General features: G+C 37.7%; 2 protein-coding genes across 5 annotated transcripts in view; one reads left to right on the top strand and one right to left on the bottom strand.

The window, feature by feature from the left end:
- SRP54 (signal recognition particle 54) overlaps positions 1 to 21,425 on the bottom strand; it is a 44,041-nt gene extending 22,616 nt beyond the window's left edge. Inside the window, exons 1-6 of one of the 3 annotated variants that reach the window (XM_077769224.1) lie at positions 21,210 to 21,425; positions 14,999 to 15,135; positions 10,492 to 10,602; positions 7,157 to 7,248; positions 6,110 to 6,194; positions 783 to 887 (exon numbers count right to left, since the gene is read on the bottom strand). In XM_077769224.1, the coding sequence (XP_077625350.1) occupies positions 783 to 887; positions 6,110 to 6,194; positions 7,157 to 7,248; positions 10,492 to 10,569 (360 nt within the window). In that variant the 5' untranslated portion in view covers positions 10,570 to 10,602; positions 14,999 to 15,135; positions 21,210 to 21,425. Of the gene's footprint in view, positions 1 to 782; positions 888 to 6,109; positions 6,195 to 7,156; positions 7,249 to 10,491; positions 10,603 to 12,708; positions 12,805 to 14,998; positions 15,136 to 21,209 lie in introns of those variants that run through there. The other 2 variants (XM_077769223.1, XM_077769225.1) reach the window with 2 other exon arrangements.
- A 77-nt stretch (positions 21,426 to 21,502) lies between these two features.
- Positions 21,503 to 25,888, top strand: part of LOC144235649 (uncharacterized) — a 46,951-nt gene continuing 42,565 nt past the window's right edge. The window contains exon 1 of one of the 2 annotated variants that reach the window (XM_077769227.1): positions 21,503 to 21,735. Coding sequence is in view for 1 of the 2 variants with exons in the window: in XM_077769226.1 (XP_077625352.1) it covers positions 21,915 to 22,011 (97 nt within the window). In the remaining variant the exon portion in view is untranslated. Of the gene's footprint in view, positions 21,736 to 21,885; positions 22,012 to 25,888 lie in introns of those variants that run through there. The other variant, XM_077769226.1, reaches the window with a different exon arrangement.

A 25,888-nucleotide genomic window follows, 5' to 3' on the forward strand; every position in this document is an offset into this window, starting at 1 on the left:
CAGAATCCTCTAAGAAATAATACTTTTTTCTTTTTTTGTAGACTGTAATATCGTTGAGGCTTGTGAAACAAAATCCAGTAACAAACTTGAGGCACTTAATTCTGAAGAAAGAGGTGGCATAATGAATTAAAAATTAGTAGAATGATATACAAAATTAAGATCTATATTATGTTGGGTGGGACACTATGAAAAGGGAGCCTTGAACCATAGGACATAAGTTAAACTTTCCATGTTCTCTTCTCCAAAAATCATATCCTCACCTCCTTAAAGGATAGGAACAGTCTCTTTGGTAAAAGAAATAGCACAGCTATGTAGAAGTCTACCATTCTTATAAAAAGCAATCACAAGGGAGACTCTGGAATTCTTTCTTCTTATTGTACAAAAAGCTATTATAAAAAAATATTAAGATATGTCAAGTAATACAAAATTGTAAAGCAGTCATTCTAGGCTGGCTTTAACATAAAACTTGATTTATACAAACATATCTGCTCCATAAGTTTTTTTAAAAGTAAGTATAATTTGGGGCGCCTGGGTGACTCAGCTGGCTAAGCGTCCAACTTCAGCTCAGGTCATGATTTCACGGTTCATGGGTTGGAGCCCCGCATCAGGCTCTGTGCTGACAGCTAGCTCAGAGCCTGGAGCCTGTTTCAGATTCTGTGTCTCCCTCTCTCTCTGACTCTCCCCTACTCATGCTGTGTCTCTCTCTCTCTCAGAAATATATAAGACATTTAAAAAATTTTTTTAATTAAAAGAATAAATAAATAAAAGTAAGTATAATTTACCTTTGAACATGTTGTTGTTTTACCACTCCCTTGCAATCCAACAAACATGATCACATTCTGTTTTCCTTTAGTGGGTGTCCATGCTTTAACTCCAGGGTCTACAAGCTCTTTNCACATGCTTACATTCAAAACCCCTCTCCCCACAACTTCTAAATTGTAAAACTAATTTAAAGGCACTTTGGTATAAAAGGCAACATAATCCTACCATTCCCATAAAACTTGACTATTTCCCTTTATACACATATAGTGAAATTTAAGAACATAAAGTCATGCATTGTAAAGTCATAAGCAAGCCTCTACTCCCAAACCAATTCAGGGAAAGGATCTCAAAACATTTTTTTATTTTTTATTTATTCATTCTTTAAATGTTTATTTTTCAGAGAGAGAGACAGACTGTAAGCTGGGGAGGGGCAGAGAGAGAGAGAGGGAGAGACAGAATCCAAAGCAGGCTCTGAGGTGTCAGCACAGAGCCCAATGCAGGGCTCGAACTCATGAACCAGGAGATCACAACCTGAGCCGAAGTTGGATGCTTAACTTACTGAGCTGCCCAAGTGCCCTTCAAAACATTTTTTAGAACAAGCTGGAGTGTGATGATAGTGAGATCAAGTTTGAGCCAAAGGAGCAATCTTCATCAGCACTACAGAAATATAAAAATATATGTGCAGGCCACATATGAATTAAATTTCTACTAGGACCAGGGTGCCTCGGTGGCTCAGTGAGTTAAGTGTCTGATCTTGGCTTAGATCATGATCTCATGTGAGTTCAAGCCCTGAATCGGGCTCTCTGCTGCTGGAGATTCTGGAGCCTGGAGCTTCCTTCAGATTCTGTGTCTCCTTCTCTGCCCCTCCCCAGCTTGCACTCTGTCTCTTTCCCTCTCCCTCAAATAAATAATAAAACATTTAAATAAATAAATAGATCTCTAGTAGTAGCATTAAATAAAGTAAAAGTAAATAATAACTAATTTTAATTCTTTATTTAACCCAATATACCAAAATATCATTTTCAACATGTAATCTATATTCAAAAATCAAAGAGATATTTTAATATTCTCTTTTCCTATATGAGGCCTTCAAATTTGGTGTCTATTTCATACTTGTAGTACATCTCAGTGTAGACTAACCACATTACAAGTGCACGACACCACATGTGGCTACCATACCAGGACAACACCTATTTTCATGCTGAATTTAACAAATGTTTATGTATGAGCAAAATGAGAAATTACATGTGAAAGCCTTTCCAGGTCAGTCAAATGTCAAATTCTCCAAGGCCAAATACCTACTGTTTTATAAAGTTATTACATTTAAAGGCTAGTGAAAAAAAATCACTAATTTCATTAGTCAGTGAGAAATTAAGGCTCCTATATAGATAGCCTCCAAAGTCTAGTAAAAAATAATCACTAATTTCATTAGTCAGTGGGAAATTAAGGCTCCTATATAGACAGCCCAAAACTAACAAGCATGAGGCCTTTTTAAAATTTATTTAAAAAAACAGTTCAGGAGTGACTGGGTGGCTCAGTCGGTTGAGTGTCCAACTTCGGCTCAGGTCATGATCTCAGTTTGTGGGTTCGAGCCCCACATAGGGCTCTGTGCTGACAGCTAGGAGCCAGGAGCCTGGAGCCTGCTCTGCTTCTGATTCTGTGTCTCCCTCTCTCTCTGCTTCTCCCCTGCGTCACGCTCTCCCTGTCTCTCTTTCTCTCTCATAAATAAACATTATTAAAAAAATTTTTTAAACAGTTCATTCCCGGGGCGCCTGGGTGGCTCAGTCAGTTAAGTGTCCGACTTCGGCTCAGGTCATGATCTCACAGTTCGTGGGTTCAAGCCCCATGTCAGGCTCTGTGCTGACAGCTAGCTCAGAGCCTGGAGCCTATTTCAGATTCTGTATCTCCCTCTCTCTCTGACCCCTCCCCTGCTCACGCTGTATCTCTCTCTCTCTCAGAAATAAATAAAAACATGTTAAAAAAAAAAAAACAGTTCATTTTCAAGTCAGCTGTTTAGAGCCAGAAGCGTGTATCTCCACATGATAATAAAGGCATGAGAGTAGTTAATGTCCTAGACCAAAGACTGGCAAACTGTGTGCAAATAGAGTTTTTATGGAACACTGACATGCCCATTCATTTACTACTTTTGTAACACAACAGGTGTGTCTCTCCCTTTTCGGAAGGTGCAACAGAAATCACATGGCTCACAAAACCTAAACTATCTAGTCTTTAAGAGAAAGTTTGCAGAGCCCATGCTAGACAATACCATAAAGATCACTTAGTCCAGGGGCGCCTGGGTGGCTCACTCCGTTGAGCATCCGACTTTGGTGCAGGTCATGATCTCACGGTTTGTGGGCTGGAGCCCCACATCGGGCTCTGTGCTAACAGCTCAGAGCCTGAAGCATGCTTCTGATTCTGTGTCTTCCTCCTCTCTGCCCCTCCTATGCTCATGCTCTGTCTCTCTCTGCCTCTCAATAATAAATAAACATTAAAAAAATTTTTTTAAAAAGATCACTTGGTCCATATTATACCTGAATTTCAAGGAAAACCATGTAGTAGAGAAGGGAGGAAAAAGGAACACATTTTATCTCTTTCTCAGGCACAGCCTTAAAGCAACTTCTGAAATAGGCAAAAATCTATCTTAAACATAAATTCACTTTCCCTCCCCCAGATCCTTTCACTCATGCTACCCTACATTCACCTCCATTCTCTATACCTCACAGCAGAAGCACTCAGCTCTCTACGGAACTAAATTTGGAACATATGTTTTAATGACTAATTATTTTATAAATCAATTTTCTCTTCTTCCTCCACCCTAGAAGAACAGTACTTTTCAGTCTCAGGACTCCTTCATAAGTACAGTAGCTTGTAAAGGTTAGTTGCAATGTAGAATCTGAAACCATATAAACTTTCAGACTCTATTACATTAAAATCTGTTATTATTCTATCTTGTACTTCGAATGGATCTTATACTGGTACATGGTATTGTAACATCATAGATCAGTCATTAACACGTTTCACTAAACATCAAAAAAATTTATTATATCAATACTGATCTCATCAGAAATGTACTGGGATCCTTGCAAACTCATGGTAGAGATACAAGTTTCTAGTTTTCACTGGAAAGCTCGAATTTTATCTCTGGCCACAATATTGTTAGTTACCTGCCTTAAAGTGATAGGCTCACTTTACTTAAAAATCTTAGTCAAGTATGGGGCGCCTGGGTGGCTTAGTCGGTTAAGCGTCCGACTTTCGCTTAGGTCATGATCTCGCGGTTCGTGGGTTCGAGCCCCGCGTCGGGCTCTGTGCTGACTGCCAGCTCAGAGCCTGGAGCCTGTTTCAGTCTGTGACTCCCTCTCTCTCTGACCCTCCCCTGTTCACGCTGTCTCTCTCTCTCTCTCTCTCTCCTAGAAATTAAAAAAAAAAAAAAAAAATTTTAGTCAAGTTTTCCTCACCAGATTATCTGTCATTGGTTCACATAAAAATGGGGTTTTATTAAAAAAAAAAAAAAAAAAAGCAGCTAGCTTAGGAAGCAAATAATCACACATATGCTTTTCTCAACACAATCATCAAATTTCAGTATGCAATAAAGGAGCCTTCTATACATTTCCCATCTCATCACATGAAATCTTATAAAGACATGTGCATACTCAATGGTCAAGATTTAATACAACCAATAATTTCTGCTATTAGTTGCACTATTAGTGCAAATATCAAACAATAAAAAAGGCAAAAGTGGCAAATAATATCTTAGTATTATTATTAAAAGTTTTGACCTTGCTTTGTACATCATTATTCTAGACCAGAAGCTTCTGAGTATAGGGACCAGTCTAATTTAACTCTGCTATCAGCAGCATTTGGCACATCGCCTAGAATAAAATAGGTACTCAATAAAAGCTTCCTAATAAAGAAGGTAATACACCAGAATTTTGCCTACAGAGGCAAATTTTATATTTCAGGTGCTAGATGAAAAGCAAACTGGAAATAATGTGAGGAATCTGACATACAGTTTGGAGATCAGACCTACCACTAACTGTCTCACTTTTCTCAACTACAAATGGAGAGGCATGAGTGGATAAATTCTCTGACCTCGTTTAGGTCTGAATTTCTTTTTTTATTTATTAGTCTATAAGACTACATGAAATGACATAACCATCTGAGATACTAGACTTTTTCAAAGTATCGATCAGCTCTGCTAAAACCAAAAGAGTAAATGAAACTATTCACATAATAAACGGAAAAATACAAGGTCACTAGCAGACATTTGTTGTTCTCAAACAAGTTTTTATAGTTCCTTCCTTTTTTCCCCCACCATTGGACCTATACCTATTTTTTTTTTTAATTTTCTTTAATGTGTATTTACTTTTGAGAGAAAGAGACAGAACACGAGCGGCAAAGGGGCAGAGAGAGAGGGAGACACAGAATCTGAACTGTCAGCACAGAGCCCAATGCAGGGCTCGAACCCAAGGACTGTGAGATCATGACCTAAGCTGAAGTCAGATGCTCAACCAACTGAGCTACCCAGGTGCCCTTATTTTTTTCCTTTTTGTGAGAGAGTGAGAGAGAGCGCACAAGAGGAGCAGAGGAAGTGGATGTGGGGAGTGGGGGCGGGGGGGAGAGAGAAAGAGAGAATCTTAAGCAGACTCCATGCACAGCATGGTGCCCAACACGGGGCTTAATCTCCCAAACCGTTGAGACCATGACCTGAGCTGAAATCAGGAGTCAGACGCTCAACTGACTGAGCCACCCAGGTGCCCCAAGACCCATACATATTTTTTAAAGCTCTATGATTCTCACCATAGTTTTCATGATTACAGAAGCAAAATCAGTTCTAAGGTGATACAAGGCAATAGGCTATATTACTACTTGCAAAATAAAATTTCACCAAATGCTCATAATGTAAGCAAGAGTTGGGATATTAGGTCTTTTCAAAGAGAATTCTATAAACAATGAACAATTCAGAAAAGAAGACTTGTCAAGAGTGACTTTCCATACAAAAGCAAGATCAACAGGCAAAACCTGATATTAAAGAAGATAAACTCAAGAGGCCCTTCCGTCAATCTGTAGTAAAGTTTTACTCTTTGTAACCCAGCTTTTGAGAATTTTTGCAAGAATAGTAACGGCCTTTCATATCTATACTCAGAACTTTGTATGCAGAAAAGTAAATGATAAAAATAGACCCCTTTAGAAAAGTTAATAATCCTTTCATTAATATCTTTATTACAGTTGAGTATTCTATAAAAATATAAAAAAGTATTCTGAAATAATATTCTTGTTAACAGTGCTAATGTATTTTTACCCACTGGAGTCTACAGAGAATCATAGCACAATCCTGATACACTCTTACCTTCACAAGTTCTTTAAATACAGCATGCTGAATCATTTTTCTTTTGTTAAGACCAGATGCCATCTCTTCAAGATCAATAGCAGACCTTCATGATGATGGTTATTTGTGGGTAGGAGAGAGAAAAGCCCATTAAGATGCTCTGAAAAAAAGTTTCTGCTCCAAAGAATGTGAAAATATTCAATCTTTCACATTAGTAGTCCTCTGATTAACATGCATATAATTACTACAGATTCATAAGTCTGTATCCTAAAAAACTGATCAGGAAATATGAGATGCAAGACTTTGGTTAGTTTTTCAAGGTTTTTTAAAAGTCTAAATATTAATTTGTCTTCATATCACTAGAAAATATTAATTTTATTTACTTATTTTTACATATATACTTTATATATCTTTACACCCAGCAGAAAATAGGATTTGTTTCTCTAATTCTAAATGTGTAAATGCCAGTAGTTCTACATTTATTACCCAGTCTAAAAATATAAAAAGGAGAGATGGCCCGGACATGACAAGGGCGAGGATTCAAGCAGTTAATTGAGGTGCCTGCATTATTCTATGAACCCTGCTCCAGTCAGTGCCTTTCCCAATGAACACAATAACGGAGATGACACACATTATACTCCTTCATTCAAATATGGACAGAAAAATCCAAAAGGAGCACAAGAAATGAATACAATTTTCCAATAATGAAGGAGGCTGATTAATGTCATCTTAAGCCTGAAGAGGATAAAATGGCACCACTTTTCTATGAAGAATTGTTAAAAGCCTTTTATATTGAAATACTATACTGTACATGATTGAATCCATCCAAATAAAGGAGTAAAATGGAAAGAAATCCATATAATTAAATGAAAGCCACATGTAGTTTATTCTTTGAAACATCATTATGGAAACACACTATAAATACAGTCTTGTAACATATGAGTTCTATTCTTTTCAAATGCTTATAGCAGAAACATTTCTTGATACAGCAGATTTTTCTGGTTAGCTCCTCATCGCAGTAAACTAAATTTAGTTTTGCCTGCTTTTTACCTGATTAATTTAACTTACTTTACATTTTCTCTTAGTTGCTTCACTAGTTTAATATTAACATCTGCTTCCAATAATGCTGTACATACTTCTTTTAGCATAGCATTTAATACCTGCAAATAAATAAATACATAAAAATTTAACACTCCCCCCAACAAAAGTTTAACACTCCTGGTGTCTCATTTCAATCTTATAAAAACAATAGCTGATTAGTCATCATATACTCCCATATTATTTTAGTGCCATGAAATAATACTACACTATTACAGGGAAAAACTGTTTTCCAATTAGCCTTAGGAAGATCATCTTATCAAATGTCTAATCATGTTGTCAAAATAAGACATTCCATTTAGTTTTATTCAACCAAACATTATCATAATTTTATTCTTATATTAAAGTAACAGTAATAAAGATTTTTTCTTTAAGACAAAGAAAGTTACTATGCAATAGATGCTGCCATTGAACACCTTTTGTTGTTGATACCCAGCACTTAATATTCACTGTATCTGCTTAATTGGACTACCATGGAGGAAAATAAAACAAAAAAAATAACCAAGTCTGACCCAGCAGTCTTACTATTTCCACTCAAAGCAGAAGAACAAAGTTGAAAAGAAAACTATCCTCCATTCATAACTCACTATCGGGGCACCTGGGTGGCTCGATCGGTTAAGTATTCCACTTGATTTCGGCTCAGGTCATGAGGTTTGTGAGTTCAAGCCCCGCATTGAGCTCTATGCTGAGAGCCTCCTTGGGATTCTCTTTTTTTTTTTTTTTTTTAATGTTTTATTTATTTCTAGGAGAGAGAGAGAGCGTGAGCAGGGGAGGGTCAGAGAGAGAGGGAGTCAAAGACTGAAACAGGCTCCAGGCTCTGAGCTGGCAGTCAGCACAGAGCCCGACGCAGGGCTCGAACCCACGAACCACGAGATCATGACCTAAGCAAAGTCGGATGCTTAACCGACTAAGCCACCCAGGCGCCCCGGGATTCTCTCTTTCACTCTCTCCTGCTGTTCACACTCTCTGTCTCTCAAAATAAATAAACATTAAAAGAAAATTTTTAAAAAATAACTATCATCATATATTTGCTGAGTTACAAGGCACTGTAGTTAAAATATCATAAAGTCTAAAAAGATGAGGCCTTTGTTGCTCATGTAAATAAGTGTTTACACACTAAACTGTAAGCTCCATAAGGCCAGGGATTTTGTAGTCTATTTTGTCATTTTTGCTGGTGCCAGCAAACATGTAGGAGTTAGGGCACCTAGTAGACAGTGCGACACTCAATCTTAGGTTGTGGGTTTGTTGGGTACAGAGATTACTCAAAAATAAAATCTTTTAAAAAAAAAAGTAGTCCCTCAAATCTTCTTGAATGAATTTCCATCTTCAACTCACTTCCTACATCCTACAGAGGCTTATCAGACATCTCTATCTCTCATTAAAAGGGCCTAATAAAAATGGAACTGATCTTTCACTAGAGGGATTTCTTCTTGTTAATTCCCTAGCAGCACAGTACTAAGAACAGAGTTTGCTAATTCAAGTAGCAGCTGTTACTCTACTTCCCACTAAGCTCTTCTCCCTGGTTTCTTTTTTTCTCCTCTATAAACATAAACAGCATAAGGGTTACACAATAGGAAAAAACTGTTTGGAAAGCTGTTGTTTTATTTAGTCTGAATTCCAAAGACTAAACAATAGTGATTTATGATTTATTATTTAATAATATTTATTAGAAAAAGTGCTGGGTGAGGAATTAGAAAAAAAGACACTAATCTTGGTTCTTCTGATAAATAAACATGTGAAACTGACTTTCTGTTGCTGTTAACTAAGAGGCTGGACTAGCTAAACTCAAAGACAGTCCCAAAATTATTCAATTCCATTAGCGTATTAAAATATTGATAACAAATTCTGCATTAGAATTTTTTTTCAGTGAGCACTGAGTAACGTATGGAACTATGGATCACTGTGTTGTACACTATACTGAAACTAATATAGCACTGCTTGTTAACTACACTGGAATTAAATTTTTTTAATTAAAAAAAATTTTTTTTCCAAGTTCCAAGTTAGAAAGTACTTTTCATCTATTATTTCATTTGATCCTTAAAATCATCTTGTAACGTAAATGCTTTTTTTCTCATTTTATACATTAAGGAATGTGAAGTTGACTTGCCCAGATTTCTATCACAAGCTACTAAGAAGGTCGCTGAACAAGGTCTTCTAAAACCAAATTCAGTACTGTCCCATTGGTACCACAAAACATAAAGTATACTTGTGGACTCTCATCTTTTTTCAATTGACAAATCAAGACACAAAGTATGGGGGGAAAATAACAGAAAGAAATATTTTAAGAATTTTTTTAATATCTATTTTTTTATTTTAGAGAAAAAGAAGGGCAGAAGAGGAGAGGGAAGAAGAGAGAGCGAGAGTGTGGGAGAGAGAAAAAGAGAGAATCTTAAGCAGGCTCCACATTCAGCACAACAAACACACTCACCATGGAGACACCGTGAGGCTTGATCCCACGACCCTGGGACCATGATCGTGAGGTGGACACTCAACCAACTGAGCCACCCAGACACCTCCAGAAAGAAATATTTTAAACTTAAAACAAGAAAGCCAGAAGGAAGAAGAGTTCGGATACCATATAAGGGGTCAGCTTACAAAATCTCTTAAAAAAAACCTGAGGATTTTAGAGACAATGAATCAAAGTAGACAAAATAGAAGTACCCGCCTTTTATGAGAATGCTAAATAAAAGTCAAACAGAAAAAAAGGTGTAATGCACACATGCCTAGCCAAGAAAAAAGAAGCAGGACAATGAAGTTTTAGGTCTCTGTGACGAAGTATATCTCCAGACCTAAGCACTTTTTAAACTATATAATGTGTCATTTTTACATGTTAGTTAAGGTCTGGGGTTTTTTGTTCTTTCTTTTTTTATAATTCTGTATAGAAAGTTAAACAGTAAGATGGTCAACTCAATATAAGACACTACCTAGTGTCTCCGGGTTTGTTTTTTTTTTTAATGTTTTATTTATTTCTGAGATAGAGAGAGAGAGAGCATGAGCAGGGGAGGGTCAGAGAGAGAGGGAGACACAGAATCTGAAGCAGGCTCTAGGCTCTGAGCTAGCTGTCAGCACAGAGCCGGACACAGGGCCCGAACCCACGAACCATGAGACCATGACCTGAGTCGAAGTCGGACATTTAACCGACTGAGCCACGCAGGCGCCCCTAGTGTCTCTAGTTTTGAGTGTTTATCTACAATTATTAAATCTACAACAAAACAAACATAAACACAGAGATTACTAATAATTCATATTCCCAATGCTAGTAATGATGTGCTATCTATCAAATGTATTTCACATATTTTACATACCTCTTCATTGATAATGGTGGCATTGCTCAATGAGCGTAATGCTGATGTTATTTTTCTTCCAAGGTCTGCTAGTACCATCTTGAAGGCTTTAAGATGTGATTACAAGAAAATCTAGGGAAGAAAAAATTAAATAAAAACATTTTAAAATAATCCACTTCCCATAAATGAAGACTTTTAAAGAAGATATTTAAGTTCAAATAAAGTATTTTAGTCTTTAGATACTATAACTTCGGGGTGCCTGGGTGGCTCAGTCAGTGACTGACTTTGACTCAGGTCATGATCTCACGGTACCTGAGTTCAGGCTACACATAGGGCTTGCGGTTTGTCAGTGCAGAGCCCACTTTGGATCCTCTGTTTCCCTCTGTCTCCATCCCTCCCCCACTGGCCTTCTCTCCCTCTCAAAAATAAGCAAACATTAAAAAAGTAGATACTCTAACCTCAACTTCGATAGCCTCACCCTGCCACTTCAATACAGGCATGTCCAAAAGCTAAACCTACCACTTGACTATGTATACCTAATTGCAATATTCTATACAAATCAACAAATTTATTTATTTATTTATTTTTACAAATANATGCTTTGAGGAAGTGATGATATGATCTCAAATCTGGAGATACATTTGTACATGGACATTTTGAACATACATTTGAGTATGAATAAGAGAAAGAAAGAGGTGAAATCTCCACCCAGAAATACTAATTAAAAAACAATAAATTAAATTAAAAGACAATAAATTAAAATACTGTCTAATTAAAACGTTGTCACATTAAAAGACTTCGTAAACTATTTTGATTCATGCTCTAAGCCAAAAAAAAAAAAAAGGTTTTAATTAATAGGACACCTAACTTTTCACACACATTACACTAGCTCATCTTACTCTTCTAACAACCATGGAAAGGGGTATATTACTAATCTTCCTATTTTAAAGCTGTTCTTCATTCCCCATCTCTGAAACAAGATAACCTCAAAGGCCCTTTCTAGCTCTAAAATGTTATGGTTTTATAAAGGATGCACATATACGCATTACACTTAAGTCCTTGTACTATGCAAGGACTCCTGAAGGGTAAGCAAGCAAGCATGACAGGTGGTCCCTGGCTTCAAGGTGCTTATCTACTAGCTGGTAAAACAAGGCACATGAATGAAAGGCAAAATAAATAATACTAAGAGAATTCCTCTTGCCTGACTGCCTTTGAACTGGGCCATCGGCTTTTTCCTACACCTGGCTCAAACGAAACATCAGCTCTTCCTGCCAGCCTTTTGGGGCTGGAACTACACCACTGGCTCAGCTCTCCTAGGTGTCCAGCTTGCCAAACTGCAGGATCTTGGGACTTAATCAGCCTCCATGATCACATGAGCCCTTTATAATCCCCTATAATAAATCTCTTTTTGTATGTATATACACATACACGCATATACACACACAGTCTATTGTTCTGTTTTTGTGGAGTTCTCTGACTAATACCAGTTAAGTACTAGTTCAAAGCTAGTAATGCAACTTTATGATCAACGGTCCATGATAATTTCTATAAAAATTCTAAGGAAGAAAAAAAACAGGCTCAAGTAGACAGAACAGGCTGTATAGAGAAGTTTGACTGTGAATCTGATCCTGAAATATAGGTAGAATATGGATAGGTGGAAAGGACAACAAAAAGGAATTTGAAGATGATGTGGCATAAGCAGAAATGGAGACATGGAAAAGCGTGGGATATACTTACACCTTACATATACATTGTCAAGTATGTATTATTTGGGAGACAGTAAATTATACATTCTAGTCTGACCAGCTGGCTATCTAATTAAAAGGAAATACAGTTTGTAAAGAGGTCTTAAACCAAGTTAAGAAATATCAACTGTCTGGTATAAATAAGAAGTATTGGCAGAAAAGTTCATTTGTTGAACAAAACAATGATTTTGGTAACTATTCTGAGTTAATCCGATCTAATATAGTCAACCAAGATAACTGGGCTAGATCCTATATAGGATGTATACAGGAGATTAAAAAGAAATAGGAAGACAAAATTGCTGACTCATTCAACATTAAGAAAGTGGAGATGAGGGGAGTCAAAAGAAGTAGGAAAGGACTTCTCACTGGCAAAGAGATATTCCAGGTTGAGCTCCAGATTGAACACTACACTTCCACTCAGATAAAAGTAGGTAATTTAGAACCTAAAAAAATTACTAACAACACTTGATGGAATTTAAAACAATGTGCTTACCGTAACTTGTTTATAATTACATGGTTACTTCACCTGAAAGACCAACTACTTCACAGAAAAGATCCAGCACTTTTTCTTATCCCATATTCCTTATACTAAAGTATTATTGCTTAAGCAAATATTCTTGAGGTAAAAAATAAAGAGTCAGATGTTTCAGTTCATCTCCTTTACCACTGTTACCAGAAGTGATATAATCCTAATTATGACACCACAATTTGCTTTTTTAGAGATGTCATAAACACATCATCCTCCATTTTAAAAAGCTATACTAGTTAACTAAAATAAACCTATCTTCTCATATTCACCAGATCTTTTTTTAAAAAGATTGTTAAGTTTTCTTTCCTTCTTAAAAAAATTTTTTGAGAGAGAGAAAGAGAGCAAGCAGGGCAGAAGGGAGGGGACGGGGGACAGAGGATCTGAAGCAGGCTCTGTGTGGTCAACATGGAGTCCAATGCCGGGCTGGAACTCATGAACTGCAAGACCATAACCTGAGCTGAAGTCGGATGCTCAACTGAATGAGCTACCAAGGTACCTCTGTGAAGTTTTCTAATACATTTTTCCTGATGCCAGCACATTTTTTTATACATGTGCCTGATTATAAAAACCTTCGTTTTGGTAGGGGAATAATGATACCTAATAATACCTTTTATTTATATAGTATTTCTTCTGCAATTTCCAAGGATGTATTACTGAAAATTCTAGTATTAGAATTCTGCTCAAAACATCACTGCCTTCTAATTTCACGCGGAGATAAAGTCCTCAAAATGGACTGTAAGGCACTCCCAAACACACACACACATTCGCTCAGTTTTAACCACAACGACCTCTTTGCTGTTGATGCTGCACAGTACCACCTCAGGGCCTTTGTACTGGCTGGCATGCTCCTCCTCTGGCCCACATGGGGAAGATACCTCCCTCCCCCGTCTCCTTCAAATGGTTGTCCAGACAGTTTCTCAGTGAGGCTTTCCCTAACCACTTGTTTAAATTGCAATCTCCCTTCCATTTTTCTCATAATTCCACTACCAACTGACATAAGATTTACTTCTACTGTTTGTGCTCTATATCCTCCAAATGAAATATAAGCTGCGTGAGGGCAGGGACTTTTGCCTCTTTTGCGCTCCTCAGAATTATATATTAAAAATGAACTTTACGAATGAATGTATTTAAGACTTTAGGAATAAAGCAAGACTAGGGAACCAAAGTCATGAAAGGCCTTTCCAATATCTCCTTTAAGACCACTAAAATAAACCAGTGAAGATAGGACAGTAAGTCAAAAGAAAGTCAATGACCTAGGTAATTGATATCATACAATTAATACTCATTTGCCACCACTTAGAATTTCCCTTGAAAGGAATTTCCAACAAGATTCTTAAAGATGAACTTCATCTTGGGGCACCTGGGTGGCTTAGTCAGTTAAGCGTCCGACTTTCACTTAGGTCATGATCTCGCGGTTTGTGGGTTCGAGCCCCGCGTTGGGCTCTGTGCTGACTGCCAGCTCAGAGCTTGGAGCCTATTTCAGAATCTGTATCTCCCTCTCTCTCTGACCTTCCCCTGCTCACGCTCTCTCTCTCTCTCTCTCCTAGAAATAAATAAAAATATAAAAATAAAAAAAAGATGAACTTTATCTTGATATAATACGCACACTAAAATGCAAAACATCTTTTTTAATGTTACTAGCTAACTCTATATCTCAAACTGAAGTAATTTACAATTAAAGAACTCCCTCAAAATTCTCTTGTTGACCTAAAAAGATTTTAGAAGTAAAGCAGTGTGCACTAGAATATCACAAAAGAGGAATCTCTGCTTAGATGAGGCTATTGGAAAGGTAAGGATTTCATTCAATTTAACATCTATTATCTCATTCCACCCTCACAATTTTATGATACAAGCAGGCTCAGGAATGGAAGAGCCATTCTCTACAAAAAAAGAAAAGCAAAATGACTTCCCACAGTCCCTTGGGTACCCAGTCTTAGGTCCTATAGTATGAATGATGCTTTAAAAAATAGGGTTGAATATCCCTGTTGGCAAACTCCAGGGTCAGATTTTGTTGCTGTATTACGAGAGGAAATCATACTTTGAAAGCAAAAATGCACATTCCTCTCCAAGGCAGAATAACTGCAATGTCCAGAAAGAACCGATGAGGACCACTGCAATCCAATGTTTGAGGACAGAGCTTTGTTCGAGTCACGTGTTCTGACAAGAATCTAAGAGGAGTTGGATAGTGAGGTGATGGAAACAGGCTCAATCTGGGTTGCCCTCATAAAAGCAGAAGGCCAAGTCTCCTACTTACCTGCTGCAGTGTGAAGTACTGGAAAGAGCATGGGCTTTGGAGTCTGACAGACTTGGATTCAAATCCCAGCTCTGTTACATACTGGCTGAGTTACTTTGGGGAAGTTACTTAATCTCTCTGAGCCTCACTTTCCTCACCTGCAAAATGGAGATAATACCATTATCAAGATAGTGACCCTGAAGGGGTGTTGTGAGGGTTAAATGAGACAATAAATATAAAACTGTCTGCAAGGGGCTAGTACATTAATTTCCTTGTTTTCTTGAATGATACCAACTGGCTCTCACTGCAGTATCATCTGAAGTGTAAGTAAACTAGAAATTTTCTTAACAACACTACCCTACTAAAGTTCCTGTCCCATTACCTAGATACCACCCCAGGAATCTTTAGTGCCAGTTACATGTTCCCGTAATTCTATTATTCAACAGAAGCTGCAATGTCCAAACAGCCACTTTTCTCTACATAAACAATTATAAATATTCTTGCCAGAGCCTTGCCTAGTCTGAGATTTTATAAACAGATCCTAATGACTAGAGATTTCAAATCCTATTACAATGAAAATCCCTATAAAAAACTTGTTTTAAGCCCTAGTCAGTAACTAACTTATTGGATCAATATTAGACTAAAAAACTAAATAAATATATCATTAGTAGTAAATATCTTCAGAAAATTCACTTCTACATTATATACCTTTCCATAAACTAGTCAATAGCCCAAACCAACACTTGCTTTCCTGACTATAATATTAAAGATATGGATACGTATTTAAATTCTGTATAGCATATGTATTCATATTCTAGGATAACAGAAAAGTAAATTTATTTAAGAAAGTGGACTATCTGTATTTTATTTATTAAAATTATTATATTTGAATAACCAACAATGTAACATTAATTATGACTTAAATTTATGGATTTTTTTTCATACCGAAGCTTAGTCCTCCAAGGAAATAATTCATAATAATTTATGACTTGTGATTACAGGAGGATACACATTCACTGTAATAATTCAAACACTGCAGAAGTAGTAAAGGTAGAAAACACAATTCCCCTAATCTTACACCTTCTTGTCCCCTGATATCCACCAATAACAATCTGGTATATGTTCCTACAGATTTTATTTTCTATGCATGTAATTAAGGCAAGTTTTCATAAGAATCATGGTTTGGGGTAATGAAAAGGGAAGTAGTAATGAGGGAAATTCTTTTATAAACATGCTTGCTAATGTTAAAAACATGCTTAAATGCAAAAACCAGAATACAAAACTGCATTTATTATATAATCCATTTTTATCACAAACAAATATCAAAAAATATCATTAACCTCCAGGAAAATGCAAATCAAAGACACACTCAGATACTACTTCACACACAATAGGGTGACTGCAGGCAAAAAGACATAATAAGTGTTGTTCAGAATGTGAAGAAATCAGAACTTTCATACACTGCTGGTGGGAATGTAAAATGGTACAGCCTCTTGGAAACAGTTTGGCAATTCCTCAGAATGTGAAACATAGAGTTACTATACATGATCCAGCAATTCCACTCCTACATACAGTCAAGAGAAGTAAGACATATCCAAACAAAATTCTGTACGTGAATGGCCATTGGCAACATTATTCACTCTAGCCAAAAAGTAGAAAGAACCCAAACATTCCTCAACTGATGAGTGGGTAAAAATAATGTGATATACCCATAAAACGGAATATCTGATAATAATAAGAAATGAACACAGAGAAGGAAACCAATCAACAAAACTAACAGGCAACCAACAGAATGGGAGAAGATATTTGCAAATAACATATCAGATAAAAGGTTAGTATCCAAAATCTATAAAGAAATTAACAAACTCAACACCCAAAAAACAAATAATCCAGTGAAGAAATGGGCAAAAGACATGAATAGACACTTTTTCAAAGAGGACATCCAGATGGTTCACAGACACACAAAAAGATGTTCAACATCACTCATCATCAGGGAAATACAAATCAAATCCACAATGAGATATCACCTCACACTTGTCAGAATGGCTAAAATGAACAACTCAGGAAAGAACAGATGTTGGCAAGGATGCAGAGAAAGGGGAACCCTTTTGCACTGTCGGTGAGAATGCAAACTAGTACAGCCACTCTGAAAAAGTGTCGGCTCCTCAAAAAGTTAAAAATTGAACTACCCTATGACCTAGCAAATGCACTACTAGGTATTTATCCAAAGGATACAAAAATGCTGATTTGAAGGAGCACATGCACCCCAATGTTTATCGCAGCACTATGAACAATTGCTCAAATGTCCATCGACTGATGAATGGATACAGAAGATGTGGTATGCGGTGGAATACTACTCAGCAATGAAAAATAATGAAATCTTGCCATTTGCAACGACATGGATGGAACTAGAGTCTATTATGCTAAATGAAATAAGTCAGTCAGAGAAAGATATTGTATGATTTCAAATGTGGGATTTGAGAAGCACAACCAATGAACATAGGAGACGGAAAAATAAGACAAAAACAGAGAGGGAGGCAAACCACAAGAGACTCTGAAATACAGGGAACAAACTGAGGGTTGCTGTGGGGAGAGCAGGTGGGAGGATGGGTTAAATGGGTGACGGGCTCATCACTTGGGATGAGCACTGGGTGTTATATGGAAGAGATGAATCACTTCAGGGTTCTGCTCCTGAAGCCAAGACTACACTCTATGTTAACTAATTTGAATTTAAATTGAAAAAAAAAGAAAAGAAAGAAATGAAGTACTGATACATCCTACAACATGGATGAATATTGAAAACATAATCTACATGAAAGAAACCAGTGACAAGAGATGATATACTCTATGATTCCATTTATATGAAATGTCCAGAAGTAAATCTACAGAGACAGGAAGTGGATTAATAGTTGGTTAGGGCTCAGAAGTTGGGGGGAAATGAGGAGGGACTATTAATGAGTATGGCGTTTCTTCATGGAGTGATGAAAATGTTCTAAAATTGACTGTGGTGATGACTGCACAACTCTGTCAATACACTAAAAAGCACTGAACTGTACAGTTTAGGTGAATTGTATGATATGTGAATTTTATTTCAGTAAAGCCGTTAGCAAATAACATCATTTCTGGATGGTGAATTTTTATTTTCTTACTTACATCCTTTTGTAATTTATAAATTTTTGGTATGACTAAAACTATTATTTTTTTAAGTCAAAGGGAAAATTAATTATTTTTCAAAGTTCTCCTTGTAAGAATTATAATGATATTATACTGGGGATTGAGAGGAAGTTGCCACTTGGATTCATTTAATTATTCATTCTTTAAAAAAAATTTTTTTACACATTTATTTATTTTTGAGAGACAGAGAGAGACACAGCACAAGTGGGGGAGGGGCAGAGAGAGAAGGAGACAGAGTCTGAAGCAGGCTCCAGCCTCCAAGCTGTCAGCACAGAGCCCAATGCGGGGCTCAAACAAACTGTGAGATCATGACCTGAGCTGAAGTCAGATGCTTAACCAACTGAGCCACCCAGGCGCCCCTAATTATTCATTCTTTAAACACCTACAATGTGTTCCAGGAATTGTCCCGGCATGAGAAAAGCTCTAACTCCAAATCAATAAATTACATCAAGTTAATACAGATAAGACTCCTCTATTAACTTCAGAAGATAAATTATACATCAATACCATCACTGCCTTACCTGCTTTAATATAACCAAAGGTTATATTCAATTATGTCAAAAAGTATCAGGAAATTCCCTCTTCATTAAAATAATCTGTTTCCAAATTTTAAAACTCATTTTAATCAAAAAACAACAACAATGCAACACTTCATAGTTTGATAAAAGAAAAGACATACCAAAAATTCAGTTAGCAACAAGGGGTAATAGCTCAAAAACAATGAGAACCATTTCTTTAAGCTACTTTTTTGACTATCAGGGTAATCATAACAAGAATTTTTATGTAAACTTTTACCAAGATTAAAACAAGTCAAAAGAATTCCTTGGAAACAGTTTGTCCTGAAGTTGAACATAGACTGAAAATGCGGAAGACGAGGAATGGGCTATTTCAAGCAATGGGTTATTTCAGCGACATCTGGCTAACACCTATCAGCTAAAAACTAAATAGTGAATCAATCTCCAGGGATACTAATATCAAAAGGTGCTGGCAGAAGTGGCCTCATCTAAATTCTTAATTAGGAGAGTAAAACAAGGCATCGGTATTTTGAAAAACTTCCCTGGCTCTATATTAAGTGCAGCCAGGCTTAATAATCATCACATGAAGCAATACTCCTCAAAGGAAAACAAAAAAAGACAAACCTGTTCTATAATTTAAATATTAGAGACAATGTAGCAAATACTTTGGAGGGAGAAAAACTTGAGAGCAAGGAGACTACATACACTAATGATACTCCAAAAGTCTAGTGGAGACATGTGGGCTTGAACCAGGGAAGCAGAAAGCAAAATGGCTCGGGTCAAGCCTATAAAATAGAAACTACAGAACGTAACGACCAAATGGTTGTGGAAAATGAAGGGGGGAAAAAAGGCAAAAGTGACTCCAAGGTCTCAAACAGTAACCAGATTGCCAATGATGCCATTAACCAAAGAATGGAAGATAAAAGAGAAATTAGTTTGAAAATTAAAGAGTTAATACAGAAAAGGTTCAAGGGGCTGTAAGGTTTTGTAATGTTATTTGTAAAGTTCTACTAAAGTTGGATTTTGAGCACATCTACTAAAATATTTTGTAATGTTTACTAAAGTTGGATACTATGCACATTCGTTTTACTATTCTTTAAAAATTGAACAAATATCACAAATTCAAGTCGAAACAAGGAGTCAAAAACTCCTATGTGTCATATAGTAATAATGAAAAAAGTAAAAAAAAAAAAAAAAGGAAAGTGGATGTAGTAAGTTTGGTTTTGGACCTACTGAATTTGCTGAAACTAAAGAACTATATCACTCATGAGACCGAAGTTACAGGAAAAAACAAGAGAAATTACATAAGTTTGGAAATGGCTGGCATACAAAGATAATGCCATAAAAGCCATGGATGTAGATAAGGATTCTCAAGGAGAGACTGTGAAAGGCCTTTTGGGTTCCAGGAATGGCAAAGAACCAACAAAAAGTAGTCAACTAAAAAAAACTGAAAATAATTACCAGGGATAGAAGCCCTTACGAATTCCTTTCCCTCTCCAAAAGCATACAGAAGAAAATCAATTTTTTTTAAAAGCTACCACTTATATTTATCTTAGTAAATTCCAGTGGCAGATCCAGAATTTCCAGTTAGGGGGAATTAAAGGAAAGATCTTTTTGAAGAAGGGCTTGAAGATGCTTTTATTAAATTAGAAAATACTAACTGACCACATGAAAACATCGAGAGAAAGAGTTTTAAGGGAAATAATTCCTCTCCCCTTTGGCACCAACACTTCTATATTCTAGACACTGCCTAGAATAGTTCACCTAATCTTTCATCTCCATAATAAGTTATTAGTTAGATGAGGAAACTGAGGCTGGATTGGACTAGCAACCTCCTCAGGCTCACAAATCCCCCTGAGCAATCTCATCTGTGTTCCCTTAGCTGTCAAGGCTCTTTATAACTTTCTAGACTTTCTCATTACTCATCTTGCTCTACTGTTAGCTCCTCAATGACAGTATTTTGTGTCATTAATTTCTGTATCCCTACAGATAGGAATAAGTAAATATTCTGCTGAATTAAGCATATGAAAGAACTAGGTGAGAAAAGCATCAAGAAAGCCAAGAGGGGAAAGTTTCAAGAAAGTGTCAAATGTACAGAGAGAGCAATCAGTATATCTGAAGTCACCACTGGCATTGAACTGATACCCCGTATTATTTACTGAACGCCTACTATATGCAGTACAATATGTTAAGCACAAAGGACAAGGAAAAATAAAATCTGGTACACGGCAAAGGTTTTCGGAGAAGTAGCTACATCTAAATTCTTCATCAGGAGAGCAAAGCAAAGAGCCAGGCCTGTAATTGCCTACATCTAATTTGGCTCGGGTAAATCTGGACAACTTAAAAGGGTCACAGTGCATCCTTTAATAAAACTTCTGACAGGGCACACGAGAAGAAAAAGGGCCAGTGCACCTTAGTCTCGGTGATGAGAGTCGATGGCCAGAGAAGCCGACTCTTTCTGGAGTCTCTAGCCCCCAAGCCGAAATGAGACTGCCCCTAGCTGCCAGTCCGTGGTCGGGGGCGGGAAAAAGCAAGACACTTACCGCAAAAGGCACCGCTATCGCTGTGGCCCAAAGGGCCGGGGATTCTTCGCGAGGCCCCTGCGCCGTGGGAGGAAACCAAGAAAAGCAGGGATCAGACAGACAGGTGCGATCCCATAGCCCGACTTCCCAAACTATACAAACTAGGGCTCCAGCGCCCAGCACCGCGACGCCAACTCCCACCAGCTGGAAGACCGACGATTGCCACCGAACCTTCCGCCCAATGGGGAAACGTCACCACTCGGCGAAGTCCAGCCTCTCATGAAAAGGATACACTTCCGCTTCCGGGGCACCTGCCGAGTTCTTTCAGTGTTTTTACTGAAAGGGTTTATTGAGATGTTTCTTTGCTTCGACTGGCTTTTGGACATTCCGTTTCCTATTGCCCAATCACTGCGGCCGCAAAGTGGCAAGATAGGGTGCTCTCTAAGGATGCGATCTCGGGAAAGAATTCCGGCCTCGAGAAGTCAGCTTAAGAAAAAGTGACTGGGCTGTGCACTGCCAGCTGAGACGGGAATAGTGAGAGATGGAGGTGCGATTCAAAGTAGGGTTTCCTCCCCAGGCGCACGTGAGAACATCAAAAAGGGGCGGGGCTTAGGGATTTCGCTGCCCAGCGAGGCGGGTTCCGCGGTGTCGGATCTGGTGTGTAGACAGCTCTCCGCTTGCGCGTGCGCACTACGAATCTTCACTGGTGGTGGTTTCTGCTCTAAGATGGAATTCCGCTCCGCGCGCCAAGCAATAATGCAGCTGCTACATACTGTGGCTCCGGCAGACCTCCCAGCGCTGCTCGAGTGGATGAGAACTACCCGTAAGCGACCAGAGCCATACGCAAGTGGTTGGGGCAAGGATAGGTGCTGACCTTGGGGACCTAAGACAGCATGAGGCCGAAAGCCTCCTAGGGGTCGCTGTGCTGGTCTCTGCTCTGCTATAGGAGAGGCTGACGGGGGGCACAGCTCAAAGCTTAACAGGTTCAGAGTCCAGTTTGGAACTGGGTGCAGGAAGACCTGGCTCTGGGTTGTATGTGATTGTGCTGCAGACTTCAGGCAAGCCACTAGAGGCTCCTTGTGCCTAACCCTTTTCTGAAGGAAAAGAAGGCGTGGAGGGTTTCGCCCACCCCACCGCCATTACTCCCACGAATTTGTGATTACCAGGAAGGTTAGTTACTACCTGAAGAAGCACTTTGCAAAAGATGTTTCATGCTGTGGGGCAGGAAGCTTTTACCCTGCAAGCAAAATTACCTGTAGCTAGTGCAATGATTTCCGCAGTTGTAAAATGGACCATCAATTTAACAGCAGTTTTTTCGGGGCGAGGGAAGGGAGAGAGTGGGGGTGACGTTTTTGATTTTAAGCTGTTCATAAAATTAATAATACAAAAAAGCACAACTTAGAATCGGGGAAATGTGGCGATTAGGTCACTTTATTGAAGAATGGTTAGATCTGGTTTGGCAAAGTGAAGCCTGTTGAAAGCAAAGATAATAGGATATTCCTTGTTTGAGAACAATGCCAAAAAAAACCATGCTGCCTCTATACCTCTCAACATTGATTCCCATGTTTATTTTCATCCAGACTCAATGACTTGAAATATTCATGTGTGCTAATAACTTCCAAACTTGACTTCTTCCTAGAACTCACTTTCTTTGTGATGCTATTAGCCAGTAGGTTTGGGTATTTTTATTATTATTACACATTTGGGGGGATCATTTCAGATGCCAAACTGAAATTAACTTGGAAAACTGTTAGTGAGTTAGCTTGGAAAGTAGAGAAAACCAGACAGGTAGATTCAATATAGGAATTGCTGAGTCAAAATATGCTGAGTCTCCTCATTTAAATCTTGTATTGCCAGTTTTATCTATCATATCCCAATTGATTATAAAACAGTAGTAGTTTCTGTTTGTTTTTTTCTGCATTCCTCAGCACATCTTTTATTCCCAAAACCCCGGAGAGCCTACAAAAATGCCACCTACTGCCTGGTTCTGGCATTTGCACTAAGATATTCTTATCCTCAAGATTTCAGTTTTGTGGAACCATTTGTAATCTAAATCTCCAGTTTTAGAGATATCAGTTGAAAACTCCATTTTCAAAATCAGGAAAACTTGCGTGTTTTGGGTGATAATTTTGTAAACAAGAAGACCCAATGTCACTGGCTTTAGAGTACATTTTTCCTTTTTTTTTTTAATATTTTATTTATTTTTGAGAGAGATATAGAGACAGCATGAGCAGGGGAGGATCAGAGAGAGGGAGGCACAGAATCTGAAGCGGGCTCCAGGCTCTGAGCTAGCTGTCAGCACAGAGCCCGACGCGGGGCTGAACCCACTAACCGTGAGATCATGACCTGAGCGGAAGTCGGACGCTCAACCGACTGAGCCACCCAAGCGCCCCAATTTTTCCTTTTTTAAAAAGCTCTTTCTGTGCCTTTCTCCAGCAGATCCTGCAGTCAGAGTTGATGCAATTTTTTAAATGATTTAGAAAACAACAATGAATTTTTGAGAATGTTTATTAACATGAATATTTACAAAATGAGGGTATTGCTTTGCTTTAAATGGAGTGTTTTAACATAAATCTTAAAAAACAACTTATTAGTATACCATTTTTAGGTGGTAAAATACACATAAGAAAAATTACCGTTTTAAGCTATTTTTAAGTGTACAGTTCAGTGACATTGCATACATTTACATTGTGCAACCATCACATCTATCTCCAGAACTTTCTCATCTTCCCAAGCTGAAATTCTAAGTATACTTTTTTATGAAGTGGCCCTAAATAGAGCGCAAAAAATTCTTTCAATCAACCATTTTTTATTTTCCTAATTCATTTCCTTCTTCTAGGAAGAAAATGATCTTTTATCTCTAGCATTAAGTCACTTGCATAATGTCTTATTTGTATGACATTTTCTTAGACATTTAGTAAGTATAATTTCCTTGAATTTTTATAATATTCAGTGGAATAGCAAGAGACAATAATAGGCTTTGAGTATGGCTTTGGTTTTGAGTTTCATAGAGTTTATTGAAACTAAAAAGCATGCTAACAGATAAAATCATAATCGTTTTAGATACACAAAAGGAAAGATAAACTTTTTTAAAGTTTATTTGTTTTTGAGAGAGAAAAAGAATGAGTAAGGGAACGGCAGAGAAGAGGACAGAGGCTCCAAAGCAGGCTCTGCGCTGATAGCAGAGAGCCCGACACAGAGCTCAGACCCACAAAGCATGAGACTATGACCTGACCTGAAGTCAGACACTTTAAAGACTGAGCCACCCACGCACCCCTAAATAATATTCTTGGTTCTGAAGGAATAGTGGGAGTATCACACCAAGACCTGCGGTCATTTAGGATCAGACTGGTAGCTTGGACCAGGCCAGAGCCAAGCACATGTCAATGCCTGATAAACTGAAGATATAGAAAAAATAAAGATGGGAGCCTACATTTTACCTTGGTACAGCTTAGACCAAAGATCTAAGAAACAAATGAATACCAATGTAGGAAGAATAAACCAAGTCTGAGGGGCAAAGATTCCCCCCCCCCCGCAAATAAATAAATAAATAAATAAATAAATAAATAAATGGAGTGAAAAATACAGCAGCACCTCAGCTAATTGGTTCCTATCTTGTGGCAGAGCATCTCTTCTCTTCTATTTCCTGTATGTATATAAAGTGGGCTCTTGATCTAGATTTCCAAGTGTAGGAGAGTGACTAATCCATTAAGTGAGGAGAGCTGAGAGCCAGAACTGCAACTGGGACCCTCATTAAGCATATTTAAAAAAAAAATACATTGAAACAGCTATCTGCTAACAAATGCTATTCTGAAGCCACCAAATTTTCTTGGATCTGTAAATACAAATGAGGAAGTCAAACGCACAGCCCAAAAGAGTTTCTATTAAGAGTCAAATTATAAAGGATAGAAAATTAGGTTTTGCTCTAAGAAAATTAACAAAATTATCAAGAAATATTTAATGCTTAAAGAAGATAACAGTAGGTGACTAGAAGCTTCACTGTATCCTATATTTTAGGTATATCTTAACGGACCAGAAGTGGACCTGTTTGTGAGCGGCAGCTACAGAGCTGTTAGAAGTTCTTTGAAATTCCCACAAATCTAAAAAGCAAAGCCTGGCTTATAGTTACATTTGTCAGACAGTATACCTCTTCAGTTCCATATTGCATTACCACTGAGGAAGTATCAATATAACAAAGATATTCCAATCTTTACTGAAACCAAACGAATTTATGAGGTAACAAAAATAATTGTTTTTTTCAAAAGCTAACAACGTGTACTCAGCAAATTGGTACCTCTTTTTTAAATTGATACCTCTTAAAATTTTTCTGTCAAATAAGAAGAATTATACTTTTGGAGCATCTGGATGGTTGGGACGGTTAAGCATCTGACTTTTAATTTTGGTGCGGGTCATGATCTCACAATTTGATTTGTGAGATGGAGTCAGCACAGAGTCTGCTTGGGATTCTCACTTCCTGTCCCTCCCCCATTTGCATGCACATGTACTCTCTCCCTCAAAATAAATAAATAAACCTGAAACAACAACAAAGAAAGAATTATACTTTTCTCTCTAAAGTACTTTTGTCCTTTGGGTCACCTGGGTGGCTCAGTCAGTTGAGCATCTTACTCAGGGTATGATCTCACAGTCTGTGAATTGAAGCCTGGCATCAGGGTCACTGCTGTCATCACAGAGCCCACTTC

Source organism: Crocuta crocuta, unplaced genomic scaffold (genome assembly GCF_008692635.1).
Source record: "Crocuta crocuta isolate KB4526 unplaced genomic scaffold, BGI_CrCroc_1.0 scaffold65, whole genome shotgun sequence".
In the NCBI taxonomy this organism is placed as follows: Eukaryota; Metazoa; Chordata; class Mammalia; order Carnivora; family Hyaenidae; genus Crocuta; species Crocuta crocuta.